This window comes from Aphelocoma coerulescens, chromosome 2, assembly GCF_041296385.1.
Source record: "Aphelocoma coerulescens isolate FSJ_1873_10779 chromosome 2, UR_Acoe_1.0, whole genome shotgun sequence".
Classification (NCBI taxonomy): domain Eukaryota; kingdom Metazoa; phylum Chordata; class Aves; order Passeriformes; family Corvidae; genus Aphelocoma; species Aphelocoma coerulescens.
This window is the reverse complement of record NC_091015.1, coordinates 115,334,830-115,359,249: the sequence shown is the minus strand read 5'-3', so window position 1 is coordinate 115,359,249 and position 24,420 is coordinate 115,334,830. Positions and strand designations below refer to the sequence as shown.

General features: G+C 40.3%; 1 protein-coding gene across 14 annotated transcripts in view; it reads left to right on the top strand.

Moving 5' to 3' along the window:
* Positions 1-17,169, top strand: part of PTPRM (protein tyrosine phosphatase receptor type M) — a 463,481-nt gene extending 446,312 nt beyond the window's left edge. For all 14 annotated transcript variants that reach the window (XM_069004459.1, XM_069004462.1, XM_069004458.1 and 11 more), the window contains 7 exons: positions 550-699; positions 1,166-1,339; positions 4,119-4,250; positions 7,336-7,461; positions 9,256-9,419; positions 11,880-12,015; positions 16,280-17,169. In XM_069004459.1, coding sequence (XP_068860560.1) covers positions 550-699; positions 1,166-1,339; positions 4,119-4,250; positions 7,336-7,461; positions 9,256-9,419; positions 11,880-12,015; positions 16,280-16,333 — 936 coding nt within the window. In that variant the 3' untranslated portion in view covers positions 16,334-17,169. The remainder of the gene's footprint in view (positions 1-549; positions 700-1,165; positions 1,340-4,118; positions 4,251-7,335; positions 7,462-9,255; positions 9,420-11,879; positions 12,016-16,279) is intronic.
* Positions 17,170-24,420: the final 7,251 nt, after the last annotated feature.

Here is a 24,420-nt window from a genome sequence, read left to right as displayed (position 1 = left end):
CTTTACAAGAGAAGATACTCTTCTAGCCCATAAATATAGAGCTTTGTAGTTGGCACCCTCCAGAAAGTAGTTTATTCAGTCACATGCAGAAAATAATCCCCCCCTAAACCTGAAGCACCCCTGCCCAAACAAGTGCACAGCTGTGCTTCACTGAAGGTTCGCAATATTTCTTAAAAAATAAGGAAAATCAGGAATGTTTCCTCTCTGGGAAGGATTCATTCTGGAGTACATCTTGTTGAGGCTTAGTTTCATGATAGCACCTACAAAACTGCCCAGGGGAATGAGGAAACCAGAAACATTCTGAGTTTTATTATGGAGTGTTACTGCACTTCTCTATTTGTAGTTCGTTTAAGGCAATCTTTCTATATTCATTTCTAAATGAGTGTGATAAAGTTTTTTAAACTGTGGTTGTTCCTTCTGGTCTTGCTTCAGTGCTGGTAAACTGAAGAGAGAAGTAGCAACCATATTAATTGTTCTGGTTTATTTACCAAAATACTAATGCTCTATGCACTCTATGTCAGTAACTATCTATTTTAATTGCTTTACCAGGAACAGTATGTATTCATCCATGATGCTATCCTGGAAGCCTGTCTTTGCGGGGACACATCTATTCCAGCTTCTCAAGTTAGGTCTGCTTACTATGAAATGAATAAACTGGATCCTCAAACAAACTCAAGCCAGATCAAAGAAGAATTTAGGGTAAGTAGTGGCTGGCGTTGCCTAGAAGCCATAGAGTTCAGCCATACCAAAGACTTCTGCTTAAGTGTTTATAGCCATATGAATTTTGTAACAGGTCTAGGAGAGAAAGACTGTAAAAAAGGGAAAAATAACATCACTCATCTCTACTGAGTTATGCTGAATCGTAAAATAATGCAGTGGGGTAGTAGTAAAGTATTCTTTTTGCTGAAGGGAAGTATGTTGATTCCTTCCACTGTCCTTTCTCCAGAAGGCAGGCTACTCTGCAGCTGTCTTTGAGGTTATTTTTCGTAATTTTATGCTTCCAGGATTTCTCTGCTTCCAAACCTGCTGACTGTGATGTGTTTTCATCTCTCTGCATATTGATTCCCACTGAAACTGAATGCTGAGCTGATCTATTCTTCAATATTTTGGGTTGCTTTCACTGCTGTGTTAATTTTTCTGTTGCATTGTTTACTCTCTCTGAAAGACTTTAAATATGGTGACTCCGACGCTGCGCGTAGAAGACTGCAGCATCGCGCTTTTGCCGCGAAACCATGAAAAGAATCGCTGCATGGATGTGCTGCCTCCAGACAGATGCCTGCCTTTCCTCATCACGATAGATGGGGAAAGCAGTAACTACATCAATGCTGCACTGATGGATGTAAGTCTCCACCACATCATTAATAATAAAAAGGCAATAAGCAGCCCTCCAAACTGAGCCATGCTAGAAAATGGAGTCAGCATAAGAAGACTGAAATCCTTCTAGCTTGTTTTGTTTTCCAGAAGCATGGCACAAAATCTTTAAACTCCCAAGTACATTTGGGATCACACATATGTTATGTCACAGCCAAGGTTCCAAAGCCATGCTCAGAGAGCAATTCAGGGAGTTTTGATAAATTAAATATATCTGGATTTCTTCCTAGTGCTTGAATTTTTAACCATCTGGCCTAGGAAAACAAGAGTTACCTATTAAGAGACTGAGGCAGTTAAATAGAATAATAAGGTTTGCAGCAATATTTCAGTTCCCTTTGTTTATAATTTAAATAGTAATTAACAAAAAAAAAATAATTGTCTGTCAACACAAGATAGTACACAAGCCATTACTTCAGCCTTCCCGTTTATTTCTGTTTGAATGAATGGTTCCTCTTCATGTGTGTGTGGAGTTTTTTTCCAAATGCATCTATGGCAATTCTAATCCTTGTAATAGAACAACAGTAAAAAGACACTTAAACTGCCTTTACAGTCTGCAGATATTTATAGCCTATTTTTGACGATTTACAGCTATAGTCATTACGGTTGTCAAACACATAAACAACAAGAAAACAGAGGTTAGTAAGGAAGGAACACATTGTAAATGGCCTTTTTAAAAAGTGAAGCTAGAGTAATAACAGTTTATAGCAGATTTTTTATTTTTTTTTCCTTACAAGTTCTCAAAGCCTATTCCTAAAATAAGCCCAAGTTCAAAACACTCCTGTGAAAATGTAGGAAAATGTATCTTTGTGTTTATCTGTGTAGAGAAACTGAGAACAGAAGTGTAAGTGACTTGTCTAGGTTCTCACAGTAGGTCAATGACATTTCATATTAGAACAGAGCTTCCTTAATCTGCAGTTTGCCACTGTGCCATTACATTGTCTTCTTTCCTGGAGACTTCAGTACTGTTTTGTTCTGTGAGTTAAGTAATGCTCAGAAAGAGCAGTGCCTTAATACTTGCTTTGAAGATGCTTCCCTTCTTCACTATTGAAACAATGGTCTACATACAGAACTGTATGTGGGCAAAAGGCTCCAAGGGAGGAGGTGATGTGGGTTGCTTTCCACCTGAAGCACCTTAGCCAGGCTTCTGCGGCATTCCTGCACTGATGGACAAGAGCAGACATTTGTCCATCCCTCTAAACACTCAATCTCCAAGAAGCAAGATGAAGTGTTTCCCCCTCTCCACTTGGCACCCGTTGATGCAGTTGAGGTGCTGTTGAATCACCTCATGTAAGCCTTCAGAGCTCACTTCAAGAAAAAGGGGTAGCAAGCATAATTTTCCTTATTCAGTATCAGAATGAGTTTGAGAAGTTTTCCCAAAAAAACTTCTGAGGCTTCTAACTGACTGAGTAATGGAGACCCCTTTGGATATCTCTCATCTGCGTGAAAGTTCCAGCAAGACAGGACCGGCAGGATAGAAAGCAGCTGCCTGATGTACCAGCAGCATGATGTACCTGCTGGTTGCAATGTGCTGAAACAAAGAACCAAAGTTTTGTGTGTCCACGTCTGTACCCAAAACACAGTGGATTCATTTTCCCTGGTCTCCTCGGTGACTGTCTCTGAAAGAGTGATCATAGAATCATAGAATATCCTGAGTTGGAAGGAACCCACAAAGATCACAGGGTTAGGGTTGGAAGAGACCTCTGGAGATCGTGTGGTCTGGCCCCCCTGCCAAGGCAGGGTCACCCTCTGCAGGCAACACAGGAACGTGTCCAGGTGGGTTTTGAATGTCTCCAGAGAGGGAGACTCCATGACCTCCCTGGACAGCCTGTTCCAGTGCTCTGCCACCCTCAATGTAAAGAAGTTCTTCCTCACCGTGATGTTGGAACTTCTTGTGTTTTAGCTTATGGCCATTGCTCCTTGTCCTGTCACTGGGCACCACCAAAGAGTCTGGCACCACCCTCTTGGCACCTGCCAAGTCGAAGTCCAAATCCTGGCCCTGCACAGGACAGCCCAGGAATCACACCATGTGCCTGCAGTAGCCAATCTGATTGGATCTCTGTCGTGGCACAAATGCTTCAGTTCAAGGCATGTAGAGACTTCCCCGCCCTCCTTAATGAAGGCCTTGGCACCCCCTCCCATTGACTGCTCCAGTATGGCCACAGTAGCTTTCCAGGCTCAGAACGAGGCAAGTGAAACAACTGTCTTGAGATCCACAAAAGAAAAGTTCCAGAAAACATCTCAGTCAGTGACATACTCTGATATTAAAAGAAACAAAGAGCACTGAAATTTATCCCCTGGGTATCCTCACTGCTGTCAGATAGACCAGAATTTCAACATTATTTCTGAAGAATAACTAGATATTTCCTTTCACAGGCATCATTCAAATTTAGAGCTAAATGCAAACAGCCAAGATTAATCTGTCCATTAACAGCTAAAAACAAACCCGTTGCTCAAAACCTCGTAGGAGTTGCATTGGAAGCAAAAATCTCTGATGATTTTACTCTATGCCTGTGGCACGAAATACATTTTAGAAATATAACATCTGCAGAAGTTATATCCTGCCCAAATACAGTTTATTAACTTTGAAGCATATAAGATCTCAGGAAAGAGCTGAAAACAATATATTAATTATACAGAAAATAGAAATAATGCTTTCAGTCCCGAAGTTTTGGGGCTATGACTGACATTCTGCTAAATGAATTTTTATCTCTTACCATTCTTCTCATCATCTTGTTACTTCTTTTCAGAGCTACAAGCAACCATCAGCTTTTATAGTTACGCAGCATCCCTTACCAAATACTGTCAAAGATTTCTGGAGACTGGTCCTAGATTATCACTGCACTTCAATAGTTATGTTGAATGATGTGGATCCTGCACAAGTAAGTCCAGAAAAATGCTTCATTCAAAAGAGGAGTGCTAGTGCCTCAGCATTTCAGAACAGCTTTAGGATGTAATTAGTTTTGTAAAACAGCATTAAATACTTAGACACTAAAACATTGATTTGTAGCTTGCGGATACACATAGGGAAAGAGGAATAAATCAGACCATCAGCAGCTTCTCCACCAAAATGTTAGTGCACACACACATAAGTGCATGCACCTATAATTTATTCTAAGAGAACACATTTTGGGAAGAGCTGCTAAAACCCCAAAATCATGGCTGTAGAATTCTAACTCAAGTCTGAGACATGCTAATAATGGCCAAAATAATAAACAGAAGCCAACAGCTGTTCATTAGCCTGCCTGAAACAAGTCAATGACCTCAGTCTCCTTACCAGGGAATAGGTGTTCCCAGGGTGAAAAACTGTGTTGTGTGTTGCACAAAATGATGTTGTCATTAGCAAGGAGATAGGAACTAAACTAGGAGAGAGGAACTAAAGATTGGAGACTAAGCATCCTTTGGAAAAGAGGGCAACAAAATGTGTAGAGGAATGTAATTACTTTACAAAAGAGTTGCACATGCTGTACATGTTGGTCAGAAAATTGGAAAACCAAACCTACTGGTTGGCAATTTAATCACTAGGATTAATCACTAAGTGTCCCAGAGCCTGGCTCACAACTGCACGATTCCAAGTTCTTACAAACATCATTTCCTTAATTCCAACAAACTGCACCAGCCCTCTGCTGGAAGAATATAGTGGTAATCTGGATTCTTAATAAGTAAATATTTGTTAATTATTGGTTAAGAGAAATTGTAATTTTTTATAGCAGACTGCATGTCATTTTTATTTTCAAAATGAGCAAGAATCATTTTAGCTTTGCTCGGTATTGCATATACGTAAAAAATGTTTACTCTTCTTTTTAACATGTAGAATTTGTTTTTAAAAAATACTAATCTTCTGTTTGGTCTTTCAACGGAACATGTAGGAATTCCACACACTGTTTTAAAGACTAAATTTCTGATTCTAAGCCCTGTGCTGTCTACAGGGAGGAAAAATAGAAATGAAAGACAAAACTTTTATTCATGAATCTAAGATTATTTTCTGAGTGAATAAGGAAAGACTCAAGGGAGTCAGACTGTTAGGGCCTGCTGAACAGAGTTTTTTTAAATTTGTTGGCTGTGTTTTGAATTTACAATAGGGCATGGCTATTCCAAGCATTTATTAGCCTCACAGGATTTAGCAGCTATTGGGATATGCAGTTAATGCACCTGCCTCTGCAGTATGTTAAACCTTTTACCTCTTAATGCGAGTAACAATCTTTTCATTAGGAATAAATCTCAAAACCCTCAGAGCAAACAGAAGTGGGGAGAGGGCAAAGCTTATTAAAAACACGCATTACATTCAGATTTATTAATAATTACTGTTATCATTATTATTTATGTATATATGAAGTGTTTACAGTTCTGTTTAGATATTACCATTTATGTGGATTGTTATGCTCTATTGGGAAATGAAATTCAACCCTTCACAGTAACTCTGACTTGAAGAGAGTCGCTAGCATCACTTGCATGCAAAATGTGCAGACTTAAATGCTTGTGGTTTCTTTAGAACTTGAAAAGCTTAGCTTCCTAAAACAGCCCCAGCAAACAGCTCTGCTTATTATCATTTAACCATTTTTCAGAGATGTGTTAGAACAGTATTCCTATGTATTTGAAAGATGTGTACTAAACTGTGCACATGTTAAATGATCTGAGCACTGGCATTTGCACCAGTTGTATGCATTGCGTTTTGCTGTCCTGTACACCAGCATATTTCATAGTAACAATTTGTGTAAGATTTAGACAATATTTAGAAAGCAGTTGTCTCAGCAGACCAAATGATAGGGAGGGGTTAAAAAAAATGAAAATATATTTTCCTGCTTGAAATTTCTGGGTTTAACTTGTTAAAGTGATCTCCTGCAAATCAGACCCTGTTTTCTTTTTTAATTGATGTAGTAAATGATTATGTTTTCCTAAAATGTAGTCATCTCTAAACAGCTTTGTTGAGGACTAAGTGTTATAAGAAATGCAAAACAACATCTGGAGTAAATGTGATTTGTCAGCTCAGCTCTGGATCACCAACAGCAATGCAGCAGAATGAAGACCACAGCTGTTTTACTGAATGAAATAAAAAGTTCCAAATATGACATCAATGCTTCTGCAAGCAAACAAAATTTCATGAGTTCATATTTAATTTTGGTGAATGCTTACAAAAGCTACATGCTCAAACTGCTCTAAATATCCGTGGCAAAAAAAAAATCATTAGGATTTTCATGACAAAAAATGGACAGGCAGATTCTAGCTTCAAAAACCTCCTTGCAAAGTGCTGATTTTCTCTTTAAAGTGTTAGCACAGATGATAATTGGTTCCTGGTTTAAGCCATTGTCATATTACTAGACACTAAAACCATGCAAGATAATAGTAATTTTACTTTGTGATCTTTAGATACGTAGAAGTAATGTTTTCGGAGAACTGAAGAAAGCATAATTAATATTTTCAGGTGTCACTAATAAGATGAAATTAAGCAGTTATTGAAAGTTTAAAGCAATGCTGATAATAGCCGATATCATCAGTCACGGGTAAAACATGTGAAAGTTAAATCCTGAGTTTTGAGAATTGATCTACCCTTCATAGTACAAATCACACATTCTAATGCAGCTTGAATTAATAGCAACTATTCAGGGCAGTTGGAGATACCAGGCCTTTGGTCTTTAGCCTCCACACTGTCTCCAAGATATTTGTCAGCCTTTCCCTGTCTTGTCATAGTATATTGTAGAATTAACATTGAGTGTCAGAAGTGTTTTACTCCAGATACCAGACACTGGAAGTACAGCAGCAAGAAACAGCATGTTCAGGTACATGAAAAGGCATTATGAAAGCAGAGTGCTCGAAACCAAACTTGGCACATCATGTATTTTACAAAGATGCTGTGCAAGAATTCCAGTAGTACATGTATCACAAATTAAAATACAGAAAAGTATGCTGAGGCAGCATGAACTCCAAGGTGATCTAACTGTGTTCTTTTTTGTCCATGGTGTTCTATAGCTCTGTCCTCAGTACTGGCCAGAAAATGGAGTGCACCGGCACGGTCCTATTCAGGTGGAGTTTGTGTCGGCTGACTTAGAAGAAGACATCATCAGCCGGATATTCCGAATTTATAATGCAGCCAGAGTAAGGATGCTATTTGCAAAACAGTTTTGTCTCAGTAGATGAGTTGAGTCTACTTAAAGCAAAAAAATGAAAGCTAAACTCACATACAACCACTTTCATTTTTCAGCTTATTTATTTGAAAGCGGTGGTGCAATACTGAGTCACACCACAATCAGTGAGGAAAAAAAAGCCTTCTATGTGTAATATAAGTAAAAAATATTTTAATATGTATCTCAAGTGTGTTAAATGCAAATGAAATAAATGCAGTATTCAGGCTGTATGATAGCCAAAAAATGCTGAAATCAGTGCTGTTTTCAATAGTTTGAAATTAGACATCCTGCATATTTGTATCTGGTGTCATGTGAAAAAAGCTGTGCATCAACACTAGGCATGTTTTCCAGTAGCAGTCCCAGCCATTCAGTGAAGATTCTGTCCCACTAGCCACACTTCATAACATATGTAACCACTTCGGAGGGGCAAGTAGGTTGTCCTTGTATTCAGCTTTTATTCTCCCATGAAGTTGACAGAAGACTAAATGAGGCACATCTTTCAAGCAGAGTGGAAAAAAGATTCCACCAGAGGCCAGGCATCTCGTCCCATCCAGGGAGCCTTTGCAGTGGCCTGGTATCAACAACCAAAAAGCTGCAGCTAGGAATAAGCAGCACTCCCTTCAGGAAAAATCAAGAACTTCCCTGAGACCTGATGGCTGGCAGGACAGGGAAAGACACCAAAAACATGTTAATACCCAAACAGGGAAGCAGACTGTAAAGCTTCAAGGTACTTCTTTAATACAATGAAGGCCTGACGTTTGCAGTAAACGCGGCAATGTAAAAAACACAGCCTCCAGCAGTGTTAGTGTGACCTTCACAGGCACTGGGTCTGGCTGATCTGCTTTGGGAAGAGGGCCATCAGCTGGAAGAAACTGGACAAGAAATCAGTAGATTCCAGATTTTGACATAAAGTACACAAAACCAATTGCAGAACACATCTAATGCTGCACCCAGTTTGGTTTATTCCCATATCGTGTTAATCTTACATCCTCTCTATTAACTCTTACTCTAGAGAATAAAATGTAATGTCAACGTTTCTGCGTGTTGTTCATTTTAAGCATGGCACTAAAATGCCCTCACTTTGCACAGACGTGGCAAACTCTAGACTACAAAACCAGTTTTCATGTGCATGTTTATTATGCCCATCTCAAAGGGCTGTAGTTTTCTGCCACTATCGCTTGTTCTATACTCCTTTTTTATTTTAAATCACCATAAAGCAACTGTTTAGTAACGTTTCACCAGAGGGGTTCTGACTGCTGCAGTAGAACACAATAAAATAAAATGTAGTTAGATATATTTTACAAGCCAGAAACATCTGAGGGTTCCATTTGGGTTTTTTTCATGTTTCCTGCTTCAAAATATCTTGAGAGGTTTTGACCTTTCTTGTAAAAAAAGGACAGAAACACATAAACATTCTTAAAAATACTGAGACTTATATATGAAAACAGTATATAACTGAAGTTGTGTTGCAGCTCTGTCTTTGCTACCAAGTTCCTCCTATCGTATTAATTAATTATTTGCTTGATGATGCAGATGTACTATTGCTATATTTTTAGCCTATTTGTATAGCACTCCGTTTAAAAACTATTGTTCTGATAACTCCACTGGAAATTAAAAGTCGTAAATCCTCAAGGGCAGTTGAAATTACATTAGCAGTTTGTCAGCAATCATCTGCATGAACAGCTTCCCTCACTGATGCATATATCTAAATTATGTGCCAAAAAAATTACTGTTCTTTTCCCTGTTTTTGCATGAATCTCCACAGCCCCAGGATGGCTATAGGATGGTGCAGCAGTTCCAGTTCCTGGGATGGCCCATGTACAGGGACACTCCAGTTTCAAAACGCTCCTTCTTGAAGCTCATCCGCCAGGTGGATAAGTGGCAGGAGGAGTACAACGGGGGAGAGGGACGCACAGTTGTACATTGCTTGTAAGTACTGGAAACAGAAGGGAGAAATAAGGGAATACTGTCACAGAATTTGTGCCAGGCTTTGGAAGATTTGTGACGAGGTGAAGAGGCATCTGTCTAATCTGGAACTGAATAAATAATACAACTGCTCATTTAAAAGCTCTGAATGCCAAAGGAATTGTGTAATTTTAATGTAGATTGATGAGTTTCCCCATCTGTCCTTTCTTAGAGCCCTATGAAAAGATGATGGGTTCGAGTTAGCTCTATTTTATATAAAAATGTCCAGTGACTCTTGCAAATGGGAAAGTTGCATATTTATTCACAGTAAATCAAAAATGTGCCTTCAGAACAATGTACCTTTTATTTCTGCAGACAAGGACCATAGAAATAAGTCGTTTTGGAGGGGTGATTCATTTTCCAGACATAAAGCACAGGAGTAAAAGTGGTGTGATAGACCAGTTACAATGACCCTGTAATTGCCTTACCTTTCTCTAATAATGGTATATATTTTTGTCCTCCTGTGACTTTGTGCTCTGTAGATACAAAAATGCTGCTAGCAAGGATTTTCTTCCTATTTTCTAAGTCCGTGAGAGACTTTTCTCTCTCACAGAAGAGGTAGCAGGGAACGTAAACAACCAAGACACCTGCAACCTTGAAAAGTCTTGGTTATGGTATAGTAGAAAAGTATTTTGACAATGGATGTTTTAGGATTTTAGCCAATCACCCCAAGGGGTGGCTGATCCTTTGTCCAATTAGACTATGAAGAAAAAAGTCTATAAAAGAGTTTGTAAAATAATTAAATCAATCAATCTTGCTGCACAATTCCTGCCTGCTGGATCTTCTCTCCTCCTCCTCCCTACGGCTGCTGGACATGGTGATATACCCTAGGGCCCAGGCCTGTGGTAATATAGCTCCACTTATGGAGACTCACATCCACTCTGCCACCATCCTTCTTTTGAGATGGCTTAATACTTGCACGTGCTGTTTGCCCTCAGAAGTAGCTGATCTTTTGAGGCTGAGTTTTCAGCAGTTGAAGTTGTATTCCTCTTCCTCTAAACGTTTGTTTAAAGATGTTGCCATGATGGAGAAGGGACACGCCAACAGGAAAACTGTGTTCAGAAGTTGGGACTCCATGTTAGAATGATGGAGGAAAATCTAAGAGTATACTGATAATTCCCACTATCACTGACCTTGAACAAGTCATTGCTCTTCAGTTTCCCCATCTGTAGTATGGGGATAATAATACTTTCATCAAAGGAGCATTGTGCAGTGTGATTAATTAATGTTTTGAGATCTTTAGCTGAAAAGACCCTTTTGAAGTGCAAATTACTGTTATCTCTGAGGTGGCTGATGATATTAAATAGTTGTACAACATCACACATGCGTCACTTCCAGGCAGTGAAGAAAGAAAAAGCTCTAATATAATCCTTTTAAATTACTTTATTTTAATTAAAATTCTCAAACAGTCCCACAGTATCAGGCACTGTTTTGGCAGCAGAGAGCATTCTTTTCATAGTGCCTGGATGTGACAGATGTGCAGTGTTGTATCTTCCTTTGAAAATCAACCATTTGCAAAGCTGGTTTGAAAGACCTGCTACCTAACTAGCCTCCACTCTGGTAATTATTAAGGTTTATTATTTTCAGTGAAGCACAGCCTAAAGATTCTGATTAGAGTAAGTGTAGAAATAATGGAGTTTCCAGAAAAAAAGAGATTTTCTTGAAGATTAAAAATAACCAGGGATAAATTATTATTAAATATTGTATTTGATCATGTATATGAACATTTGTGTGTGGCTTCTTTGTTAGCAATTCACTTCAGGTTCTCATCCTCTGATACTGTGGGTGGAGGGGGAAAGCATCTGCCTTTAAAAGCACACCTTGCCAGGCAGCCAGCCCCTCTTCCTGCTGACAGGAGCTGAGATCATCAGCCAGGGGAGCATGGTAACACCACCCAGTGCCATACCAAGTGTGCAGCCACAGGACTCCCACAAATGAGACTTCTGGTGCTTTTGTGGTTCCTCCGAAATGCCTTTGCATCCAGGAGGAAAGCACCAGGATCCAGAATAAAAGAACTCAAAGATTCACTTGCTCTGTTGCATTTCCAGGCCTGATGCTCACTGCAGCCATGTGTGTTTACAATGCAAAGCAGTGTTTAACTGAAACTAAAAGTATTTTATCCTTATTTTGGCATCCTCTTTGTGCCATCTCCAGTGCACACTGAAGAGTGGTGCAAAACTCAGCCATTCAATTCCCTTCAGGCTGTCAGACTGCTGACTTCTGAATCATAGCTTTGAGACTTTTCAGCGTGCTAATTCCAATTAAAAATCATCTTTTGCCTAGAATTCAGCAGCCCTTGGGGCCAGGAATGTTCTGTGGTTTCTCCCTGCTGGAACTCAAGCCTTCTGGAGCCATCCCTGTTGCTGTACAAACTTGTGACACAGAGTCCATTGTAACTGAGCCATTTTATCACTTTCACTGCAGGAATGGAGGTGGCCGCAGTGGGACATTTTGTGCAATCAGTATTGTTTGTGAAATGCTTCGACATCAGAGGGCTGTTGACGTATTCCATGCTGTGAAGACACTGAGGAATAATAAGCCTAACATGGTGGACCTTCTGGTATGAGCTTTTTAACTGCACCATTAAATAGAAAATGTTCTTTTTCTCAGAAGACTCAGTAAGATTTCCAGGATTTGCAGTGGGAGTTGTTCACAAAGCAAGCAAGTCATTTTCAAAGGGGATAATGAAGTCACTTCACTCGTAAGAGTATTTTTACACTGCTTTCTTCCCAAGGAGACTTTGTCTCTGTTCGTTTGAATTTTTTAAGAGTTTTAAACTTTCAGATGAACATCCTTATTAATTTTCTTTTCTAGCAGGCTGAACTAAGTGGAGAGCAGCCCTTGCATGGTAGAAATAATAGTTATGTAAAATTAAATGCCAGATTTTCAAATTATATATTTTATAAATAGCTTAATCGCCTAATATTTATCAAAGCCATGAATTTCAGTTTGACACACAGAATATTGCATTTAATTATGGTTGCTCTATCTCACAGAAAGATTAAAGAAGTTCAGAAACAAGGGGCCATGTGCAATTATTTTCCTAGAGAGTGTTTTATGAGCTTTTTTCCTAAGTGGAGAAGTGCTGAAGTGCCAGCTGCTATGCCAGAAGAGCTGCAGAACAGCTTAAACCAGCAGGTTCTTACACTCCAGTGCATAGTTTTGTACTTTGAGATGGGTGTAGTGTGATACCCTGTTCTGAAGCCTGGGCTATAAAAGACACCGTTTTACAACATCCTGCTGCAGATGTGGCTGCTTAAGAGGCAGCTGCATTTGATTTAATATCACAGGCAGGACAAAGCAGCATCTGGGCACTTTCAGGGATTGAGCCAATTTTGCAATCTCTGGTTAAACAAGTTGGGGTCACTTCAGCAACTTTTCCATAGCATGCCTGGGGTGAGGCAGAAGACATCTCACTGAGCTGGTCCAACCTCCTGAGTTTTAGGAGAGGACCCCTCAGATGAGCTGAGTGTGACACACTGGAGAATAGGCAGAAGGAGGGAGGCTTTCACATACAGATGAAGGCAAGTAGGAAGGGGTATCCATCTCCCCACCACATGGATGGCTGTGCCTTCTCTGTCCTGTGGGAGAATGGTTCCCACCACATCCCCCATCACAGTGCTCTCTCCTAGCCTGCCTCTGAAGTCCCACACCCTCTCCAAGGCCCAGCTCTGGCCAGATACATGGAAAAAGGCCAGATGTTGTCAGCTGTGCAAAGCAGGGAGGGAGTTCATGAGCAGCACCACAGGGCCGTGAGCCAGCAGTGTGGAACTGTGAGTCTTGTGTCAGTGAGAAACTATCAGACTTCCACAGTGGTGGGAAGGAGCAGCTTGGTTGGCTTCTTTTCCTCTAGTTTATATTCTCAGGAGGAGAATCATCATGCTGAGAACCATACATTTTTATTTCCTAGATATTAAGAAAAATGTCCTACTACTTCATTCACGTAGTACAGTTTGGACAGGGATTTGGCAGGCCTGCTGTTCTCTGTTCTCCTAGAGCTTAAGTCCACAGAACTCACTGATCTCTTACTCATTTATTTTATAGAAATAAAAAGAAAATCACTAATGTAGATGTACAGTCAAAGAAAAAGCTCTCTATAAATTCCCATTTGTGACAGTTCTCCAGATTTGTCAGGCAGTTGTGTCCATTTTTCAGCAGAGAATTTTTTTAATCAAAAAAGCTAAATGTATTATTTTAGATATAAAAGTACCTTTTAGTAAATTGAGAGTGGTGTTGGGAATGCCTGGAAGGCATGGGAAGGCCTTGTAGAGCCTTTTTTTATTAGGAAATTTCAAAGCACTTGTGAAGGAAATTAGTATTGTTTTCCTTATTTTACAGGAAAATTGGGATTTTTCCCATTATCACATGGTGCACTGACTGAGCAGAGTTAGAACAACATCTCTTCAGTCTAGCTCTGCCACCTCATAGGAACAAATATTTGAATTAGGCAGGTTTCAATTTCCATGTAGATTGCTTCATGATAAAAGGGAATTGGGACACTTGAGTTCTTTTCCTGGTCTTGTTACTGACTTCATCCTTTATGACCTTTCTTATATGAACGTGTCTTTGCCTCAGTTTCTCTATCTGAAAAATTAGAACAATAATGTTCATCTACCTTGTAAAATTTTATGGCAAAAAATTAAATGCTCTAAATCATTACATTATTTCACAAAAATACTTTTTGCTTTGTCAATATGTATTGTGCATTTTCTGACTAGATAAAAGGCAGTCTTTACCATCCACTTAGAGATTCATCTCTTAATTACATTGAAACCTTTGGTTTTCCTCCAAGTGTAAAAGTCTGAATGCCACATCCATACAGTATGGAAATGTATGCAATTTTTCAGCCACCATACAAAGGTAGCACATGGTATTGCAAAATCCCTATTACAGAATGCCCAAAGCATTTGGTGATAAATGTTATTGGGCCTACCCACAGGTGTCCTAGAAAATAAATTTAAATATAACCTCTCTGAAGCTAGATAGTCTAAAGAGACTTTTTATTATCCACTATCAAGTGAATAATAAAAATGTCCAAAGGACACCAGTGAGTGAACACAGTAAGAAATAATATATTTCTGCCCTTTAAGACAGGTATTTGGTTTACTGAAAATGACAGTTATTCTGCTGGATCAGTAAATCAGCATAAAGTGAGAATGGAGGAGTAGAAATGGATGAGTGGCTGATCTCTTATTTTGATCTATTATGTAGTTAGAGAATAATTTCCATTTATTTAGAAACATATATGTAATAAAAGCAGAAAAGAAATTTACATAATACTCTGTTCTTTCCTTTCTTCTCTTTTTTAATTCTTTTCTCATTCTGAAGAAGACACAAGCAGTTTAGGGAACCTTGCAGGACTTTAAACCCTCACATACAACTCATTCATCACTTAGGTTATATGTGCACCGAAGACTTGTTTTCTTTTGACATGACAATTCTCAACAAAATAACTTGGAAGTGGTCCATGCTTGTTAATAGCTTTTGATTTTATTAGTAGTATATGGTCTTTTGCCTGTTAAGTGGACTCTCTTCACAGCTAAAATGTGACCCAAAATCACAAGTACAGGCCAAAAAAGTTAATCCTTTAAAATGGTGTTGCTTCAGTGAAAAGAGAATATATCTGAAGATCTTCCTACTCGTGATGTTGGGGAAGGCTTAGTGCTGTCAGCTCGTTAAATCTGTTGTTGTTCCTAAATGACAATATGTGCTTAGTTATCTTTTATTAATTGATTAAAGTCATAAGCAAAAGAGGCATTTCAGTATCAGAAATAGTCATAAAAGTGGCAGGTGTTTCCAAATTGAATTTTCAGAAGCCAGAGCCCTTAGATTCAGGGAACCTGCACCTACTGTTTCTTTCAGCTTTTTTTTTTCATTTAAATATTTGTAGTATTTTTAAGTACTGCGAGTAGCAAGAATGGAAACAGGAGAGGGGTATGGGTGCACATAAAACTGGGAAGACATCAGTGACTGCACCATTCTAAAGTTTCAGAGTGGGCAAAGGTCAGTCAAAAACATCTGTCCTCCCCATTCCACTGAAGATGTGAAAGGGGCCAAGTCATGACCCTTTGTCCCCGAAGATGCAGAGCGGGTTTGCATCCCTCAGGAAGGGGATTTCCCTGGGACTTGCTCTGTTTCCAAGCAGTTGCAAGTAAAACCAGCAGATCTGTGTTTGGAGCACAGGGCTGGCACCTGAAAACTTAGCCTGGTTAACAGGAGAACTGTTACAAGCCTAACTTGAGTGTCACTGTCAATTGCTAAAAATTAATTGGAATTAATCTAATTAATTTAGCTCAGGCTTGATCTCACAAGGCTATTGCAGTCTTGTGGCTTGGGTCTGGGCTGCAGATAGAGGACCAACAGTAAGCAGCTCTTGCCCTGAAATGTAGCAAGTGCATGAATGATATTAACATAAAAGTTGCAATCTGGGAAGTACTAAACACTGGGTCTATTTTAAGATATACATTTCCAGGGAGGAATTTCAATAACTCCAATTCTGATAAAGTGCTACATGAGCACAAAAGTGCTACTTTTGACAGATGACAGAAGGGTTGCAAGTCAATTTGCTTATGTGCAGTCAGTTTTTCTCATACAAGTGTATTAGAGCAGCTAAATACTCATCTAACATGAGCAGTACCATAAGTTACTATGTCTAGAGTCCATTGTCAGGTTAATATAAAGATTTTCTTATCTGAATATAAATTGGATTTGCAAACTGGTTCCCATTGACAACAGCTGATAGTAAATAATTTTAACAGAAGTATTGACCCCCTTAATTAAGTTTCTTCAGTAACTGACTTTGTGGTTTTCTTTTGATTTTTCAGGATCAATACAAATTCTGCTACGAAGTGGCTTTAGAATACTTGAATTCTGGCTGATTGTCTAAACAGCACAGACAAAGCTCCTCCTTTCACCACCACAAACAAAGCAAGTCACTTCATGATGTCTGTGTAAATGAGATGAAGACTTCTCAGTGTTATGCTTATACTGCTTTGTATAATTGGCTCTTTTTAAGAGCCCCAAAAGATGTTTATAAAACTGCTTGCACTGCCCAATTCCCACTCTAAAGCTGCTGCTTGGCACCCCTGTGAGCCTACACCGAACCACGTGGCAGTCCTTGAACACCGTATTCATACTCAGCCATTCATGTGGTGAAGCAGCATAGTCCTCTGGTAAATAAGAGAGCACAATTATATTCTTATGAAGGAATTTGTACTTTTTCTGTTACATTTTGTTGCCTGTGATTCTCAGTTTTTGTCACAGCCTAGTGTACATTTCTGTTCTGTGGAGAATGCTGTCTGGCATTTTGATAATATATGATTTTAGTTGTATTCTAACACGTGCATAATAAACGAATCATATGTAGCTTATCTGAACTAACAGAAAGACATGTACCAAATCATGTTAACTTTGTTGAGTTGTAATTTCTATCCACTTTGTACCATTTCAGAGAGAGAATCTTGATAGAAATGCAGTTAGAAAATGCAAAAGGATGCTCAGATTAATATATCCAAAGGTTTTTCATTTGTTTATATTGTAAATATTTTTTGATTTCATCAAATTATTTATTCATTAAAATGATTTTTTTTGGTGAAGCACAGTGAGCGACAATCATTTTTATTAAGCCCTGGAAATGCTTACTGTATGATAGTGTAAACATTTGTTTACCTTGTATGGATTCTCAGCTCAATAAATAATTACATACATGATAAAATCTTGTTTAATTTAATATCTCTTGGCATCTGAGTGCCTTCAACTAAGCCTCTTTTCAGATTAAATCTAGTAAATACTGAGCTATCTCCAGTGAGTGTTTATTGTGTGATCCAGTGTTGATCCAGCCAATAGCAAGGTCATAGAATCACAGAGTCATAGAATGGTTTGAGTTGGAAGGGACCTTAAAAATCATCTCATTCCAACTCCCCCTGCCATGGGCAGGGACACATTTCACTAGACCAGGTTGCTCCAAGCCCCATCCAACCTGGCCTTGAACACTTCCAGGGATGGGGCATCCACAGCTTCTCTGGGCAACCTGTTCCAGTGCCTTAAAAGTGAAAAATTCTTCCTAATACCTAATCTAAATCAGCTCTTTCTCAGTTTTAATCCATTCCCTCTTGTCCTGTCATTACAACCCCTTGTAAGAAGTCCATCATCTTTCGTGTAGTCTCCCTTCAGGTACTAGAGGGTTGCAATTAGGTCACCCTGAAGCCATCTCTTCTCCAGGCTGAACAAACCCAGTTCTCTCAGCCTTTGCTTGGTGGCCTCCTCTGGGCCTCTGCTCCAGCAGGTCGATGTCCTTCCTGTGCTGGGGACCCTGGAGCTGGATGCAGCTCACCAGAGTGGAGCAAGATGTGCTGTGCCAGTATATGAAAGAGGTGAATTGTATGCTTAAAAATGCACTTGCACAAATGCAGAACCTGAAAGATGCCCTGCTCTGAAGAAGAGATGGTGTTGTGCTGGCAGTACTCTGTCTTGTCACAGCAACCCTGTGCAGCCCTGGGCATTCTCTGCCATTCCCTCTGGGCCTGCTGCTGTGGAAGGGGTGATGGTGCACTTGTTCTTGAGATGCATGACTGCTATGAGGGGCATGTAATTCCTTCTGTTAAAGATGTTAAAGATACCGATACTAGAATGGCTGGTGGGGAAGTTACTAAAAAAAATTGTGAAACTGCTCCGTTACTAGAGCTGTTGTCAGTGCTGTCAGTGGACAGGTTTACACCATTAAAGCTTCTGAAAATGGCTTCTAACCTTCGATGGTGTTTGGGTGGTTCCCCTTTCTACAAAGCACTGACCAATGTCTGGGTATGCTGGGAGTTGCCTTTGTTGCAGCAACAAAGCAGCAGAAAGGGGGAATGAGAGCACTTTGCTGAGCCATCTGCTGGAACTGCAGAACATTTTTTCACCCAGAAGACATTGCAGGCAGAGCAACTGCTCAATACTGAAGCCTTCCAAAGCTTTATGGGAAACCCAATTCAAGGATGTGGCCGACTGCACAGTATTTCAGCTCTTAAATGATCCTGCCATCTGGAATGGGGGCAGTATCTATATAAATGTATCAGTCAACCTGTTTTGAGAACCTCTAAATCTAACAGATCTAGCTTGGACAGAATGACTCACAGCTTGTCAACTCCCAGTTCAAAATCACTCTAAAATTCAGATCTGAGCACATGAAGATAGGTTTCCTCTGCATCTGGAAAGCATCTCTTTTAAAGTGTAACTGGCCATTGCTATAAATTGAACAGAGGTACTGAAAAACTGAGGAAATACAGTTCCAGTCCTGAGAAGAATGATGGCCCTTGGATAAACCTTGTAGCACTTCAGCCTGTTGCAGAATGTGCTCTTACTCATTTTAAAACCTTAGTGTTAGGAAACAAAATCCAAACCTCTAACATCATATTCCTCACAACCAGCTTGACAGGCCAGGTATGCCAGCCAAGCATGCTTCTTTGTAATAATTATGGGACCATAAAAAGTTGGGTTCTGTGATCTATCCATTGAAATATGCATGGACACATCCCATGTTACAAAAAGCTTAAGTAAGATATGTGTGCCAAAGGAGCTCTTGGACAGAAGGTGATGCTGGCAATGTGATCCCAAATGTGAAATGCAGCAATAATCATGGATATCTCTCCTGAGGACAGAGATTGCCAGTGTTAGCCAGACATTATTTCAGCTGCTGCACTCATGCAGACATACTTTGCACAGGTAGGCCTTGGAGGCCAGGGGGTGTAAGGAGACAAGGAAGAAAGAGTTCTGCAGTGTTTCTTATTGTTTTACTGATATTAGTTTTTCCCCTAATTCTTCTGACATAGAGTTTATGTTGCAGAGTCTGTCTGATGTTGTTCCAAAAGGCATTCTGCGAACTTCAATGCCATAAAACTGGAGCCAGCCAAAGAAAGCACAGCAAGCAGCTTTGTGTCCTCACTCTCATGCTACAGCTCTCAATCAATGCAAATTGTAGAGAAATCCAGGCTCAGGCAGAACAGTATTTTGCCAAGAAGAAAAAACAGATGAGGACTTCAGATGAAGCTGATCATGTGGTTGGAGCACCTCTCCGATGAGGAAAGGCTGAGAGAGCTGGGGTTGTTCTCTGGAGAAGAGAAGGTTCCAGGGGGACCTCACTGCAGCTTTTCAGAACTTCAGGGTGGTCTACAGGAAAGATGGTGACAGACTTTGTAGCCTGGCCTGTTGCAATACAATGGGGGGTAATGGTTTTAAACTGAAAGAGGGTCAATTTAGATTAGATATAAGGAAGGAATTTTTTCCAATGAGGATAGGAAAACACTGGAACAGGTTTCCCAGAGAGGTGGTAGATGCCCCATTCCTGGAAACATTCAAGGATGGGATGGATGAGCTTCTGAGCAACTTGTATCTAGTGGAAGGTGTCCCAGCCCATGGCAGCAGGGTTGGACTAGTGCATTCTAACCCACAGCATTCATTCAGGAGTTAGGAACAGAGGAAATGCAAGGAATCAGAAAGGAGAAGGAAGATATGAACATGGGGGACTGATATTCAAGAACTCTGAAAGTTATCTGGAGGGTGCCATTTTAGAGGAGACAACAGAGAGAAAACAGCAGTGACAGCCATTTTAAGTGTTCATAATCCAACCTCCCTTTTCGGAAGAAAGTTGCATAAATGCAAGCCCAGTAAAACTGCAGAAGTTTGAGAGACATCAGTCCTAGTCTGGAACAGAGGGAGGGATATTTTCTTCAATGCCCAGTATATAAGAGGTATAGAAATGAATAAAGAGGTACTTTAAATGTTTTGCCATCTGTATCACCAAACTCATCATCTCTTCAGGACTTGAGTTAGGTGATTTTTGCTAAACTATTCTGAAAGAGCAGCAGTGGGGATTGTGAGAGAGGTGATGGCATGCAGGGAATCTTTATAACAGCAATGCTTCTGACAGCTTCCTGGGCTTCTTTATCAGCAAAATGAGTCTGTCCCTGGCAGGATACCATCATGGAGTACTAACAGCTTAAGGTCTACAACTAGTAAGATGAAAAAATAAAATATAGGAAAACTTACCCAGCTCTACGTAGTGTGTTTCCAGAAGTTGTCTGTGCCACAGACTTGATGTGAAGGTGCAATGCAGTATCAAGACTGTCTTCATTCAGGGTTTCTCCTTTATCTGCTTCTGGCTCATCTTTAATAATCTCTGAAATGTTTTCTTTTTACTTCACTGTATGTGGGTGTGTCCCCAGATCCAACTGCTTACTGTATGTGCCCCTTCGCAGTTCTTTAGTAACATGCAGCAAAGACACAAACAGACTTTTGTTCTTTGAGGTGTGACAATGGAGATAAATTGACACTTCCAGCAACAGCTGTTCCAAGGTCTTCCTTTGGGAAGGCCTGGAGAAACAGTAATGGCAGTGGCAAACCTAAAGCTTTTGGCATTACTCACTCCAACACTGAGCAGGATCATCTGCTGAGTCTCCTTTCGTGGTTAAGTCTTGTCTCTTCTCCCCCCACCCCCTCCCCCATATCAAGGATGCCTAAAGGAAAGTAAGTGAATTTAAAGTTTACTTGAGGTTTTACAGCCTCATTAGTTTTCTGATTCAAAAGTTACTGGGTTGCTCTGCCTCCCAAAGTAGCTTCTTAAAGCACTTGTGCATCAGCCTTCAGAGGCAGCAAGTTATATAGGCAGATCACTGTAACAGAATGATTCACCATATCATTTTAGATTTATTGTTGGCTTTACACTTGGAGCCTTGATCTACAAAATTTTAGCATCCCATATCTCATGCCAGACACAGGGCTTTATTAAAAGAAAAATTAAATCAGGAATAGAAAAAAATATACAGTTTAGGCCTGTTGTGTGATGCTTGTTAGGGAAGAGTGACCACTCAGTTTTGGGGCACCAGTATCAGTAAAACCCAACAGACATGTGAAAAAGAATGCTGTTTCTAATGGAGCTCATCTTTTTTGGTTGTTTTTTGTAGCTTTGTCTATATGGTGAAATTACAAACTGATGGGTGCATTTGCATTGCCTCAGCCATTCACATGCTCTGCCTGGGGGAGCTTTCCATACACCACTGGCATGAGGCAGTTTGTTCTGCACACCCCTGCTCAGCAAACCAGCATTCCCCTTTAGCATCCTAGCCCACTGTAATGGGAAAACCCTTCCGAAGCCTTGTAAACCCTTTGCAAACTGCAATAAACAGCAGCAGCAAAATGCGTTCTTCACTCCTGCTGCTATTTCTAAGCAGACTTCTCTGTGGAAGGCTGAAAAGGCAGCTCCTGCCCTGGTTATTTCTCCAGACTCACCTGATCTGCTTCAAGCCTGAAAGCCACTTCCTGCTGCCCACAACTCCTCCAGTCTGTCTCTCCAACTCTTCACACAGTCTCGGGGCAAGGCTGTCACATCTCCACCTGCAGGGGCCCTCCTGGAAGATGCAGTGCCCTCTTGGTGCTCCCTCTTCCCTTCCAGTCCTGTCACCACAGCATGTGCTGCTCTTTCTCAGTAATATGACTTGAGAAAGGTGTAAGGAAGATTTGAGGCTGGAAGGGGTTGGGGTCTACGAACACTCTACCATGATTTTTTTTTTTTTAATATTGCAGTTAGGATTCAATGTACAAAGGCACAGAGAAGGTGGGCCTTGGATATGAAGAGTGAGAATGATACTTGCTGTAGCTTGTCTGAGGGAATATGTCAGGGGAGATTAACATCTCATGTTCAGTGACGGTCTTTCCAAGCAATGATATTTTTACTTCTGAAACTCTTGTAATGATGTGTTTTTAGTAGCAGCTAGAAGATTTTTAATTGTATCTCTACAGTTGTGATATTTCTAGCAATTGAGTTTTTTTGTGATGATGTGCTCGGAGGTCACAATTAAAGCCTAAGTATCTTTCATGCTAGACATACATTAATACTGCTGCCAGGCCTGAGTAAATGCAATCAGAACTCCCAGTCCTACAAACACTGATATTAATATCCTCTTGTCTAGTCCAACGTACACAAAAAAATCAATCTGATGCTCATGCACATTATGCATATATGAGTTCATCAGTCCTTGTGCATGTCCTGTCATGATGCTATATTGAGTCTGGCTGGGATGAAGTTCATTTTCTTTGTAGCAGTCCATATGGTGCAGTGTTTTGTATTTGTGATAAAACAGTGTTGGCAGCACACCAATATTTTAGCTACTGCTGATCAGTGTTTGCACAGCATCAAGACCTTCTCTGGTTCTCACTCTGCCCCAGCAAGCAGCCTGGTGGTGGTGAAAACCAGACAGAGTGGGAGGGAACACAGCTGGGACAGATGAGCTCCACTGACCAAAGACAGGGTGTCCCATACCACACACATTATCACACTCAGCAACAAGATGGGGATGGACAAGGAGGAAGCAGTTTCTGGGAGACTGGCTGGGCATTGGTCTGTCTGTGGGAGGTTGTGGGTGAATGCTTTTGCATTAATTGTTTGGGGTCTTTTTTTCCCCTTTCTTCTTCCAATTTTCTTCACTTATTAAACCCCCTTTATATCGACCCACATGTAACCATGCTTTTGCTCTTGCTGTTCTCTGGAAGGACTGTGCAAGTGGCTAAGTGGAGACTTAGCTGTTGGCTGGTGTCCATCCACCACAGCACATAAAGGTTTGTAGGACTAAGGTCTACAGACACCAGTCAACAATATGCCTCAACAAAAAACTTTAAATAGGAACTTACTTGTCCTAAAATGAATAGGGTTGCTTAGGTGCTCAAAATTAAGCACAGTGTATGTCATTAAGAGCACATTTTTTAAATTAACCTAAAAAGACAGAGCAGATTGGCCCACTCATTCGAAGTGGTAAAACTATGGAATTTAATTGTGTGTGGCAGAAAATTTGTGGCAGACGTTTGGCCCTCTCTATCTGTACAGTATTCAGTCCATTTTAAGCGATGTCTATAACCAGCACTTACTACAACAAAAAATCCTCTGCTAGTCCTTTTGGTATGCCATGAGTGAATAAGTGCAGCAGAGCCCTTCCTGAGAGCTTCCAAGCCTGCACAACAGTAGATGCTGTACAAGGAGGTGGCATTTGCCCCTGATGAGTTGCTCCCCCAGACACTATTAACTTCAGGTAACTCAGAAGGCAGAGCACCATGCTGGATCACATACTTAACCCTCCTTTCACACATGAGGTTAGTATGACAGCCTCTGAAGAGACACTGATATCTATGCAATCTTGTTACTCTCTGTATTTGTAACCCTTAGAAGTTGAGCTGAAGGCCTAGAGAACTAACCTGCTGTTGTGTCCCCTTGAAATTCTGATTTATATTTCTGTAACAATCAGCCTGTAATATAAACCTTTTGGGGATGAGAAGTCTTGAGAGTGAAATATAGTTACTGCCTTGCCACATGAGAAGTGGGATGACATTTTATGTTGGTCCTTGAAGACTTCATTATCTCTGTGTGCTCCAGTCTGCACAGTTTGGTGGGAACGCCTGGCAAACTCTTGCACGCACAGGAGTAAGGCAAGTGACCTTTGTTGGCCATGCACAGGAATTTAATCAGTGTTACACACCACATAAACAAAAATGTAGCTTTGCTGTTACAGAGATCAGCACAGATTCAGCCACACTGAATTGCAGCCATGGATTGCAGCCCCATGTTTTGGAATGATTACAGTCTACATCTGAAAACCAGCTTTCAAGCAAACCCATAGAGACAGCACTGTTAAAAAACCATCTGCCAATGGTTTGCAATGCTTTTGCTTCATTTTATTCAGGTTGGGTTTTTTTCTTGGTAGGATGTGAGCAAAATACAAGCTATCACCCAGACTAGATACTTTTCCCATCCCGGTTCTTCAAGCCTGACTGTACCAACCTTTGTCGAGATCTAGCAAGAAAATAGCACATGCACAAATGTGTATCTCTTTCAATGACAATCAGTGAAGGAAATGCAACATCAGTCTGTCTTCTGTCTTCTTTAGACATCCTTGTGTGCAGCTACAGCTCAGTCTGACAGCCAGAAGGGCCCAGCAATGAG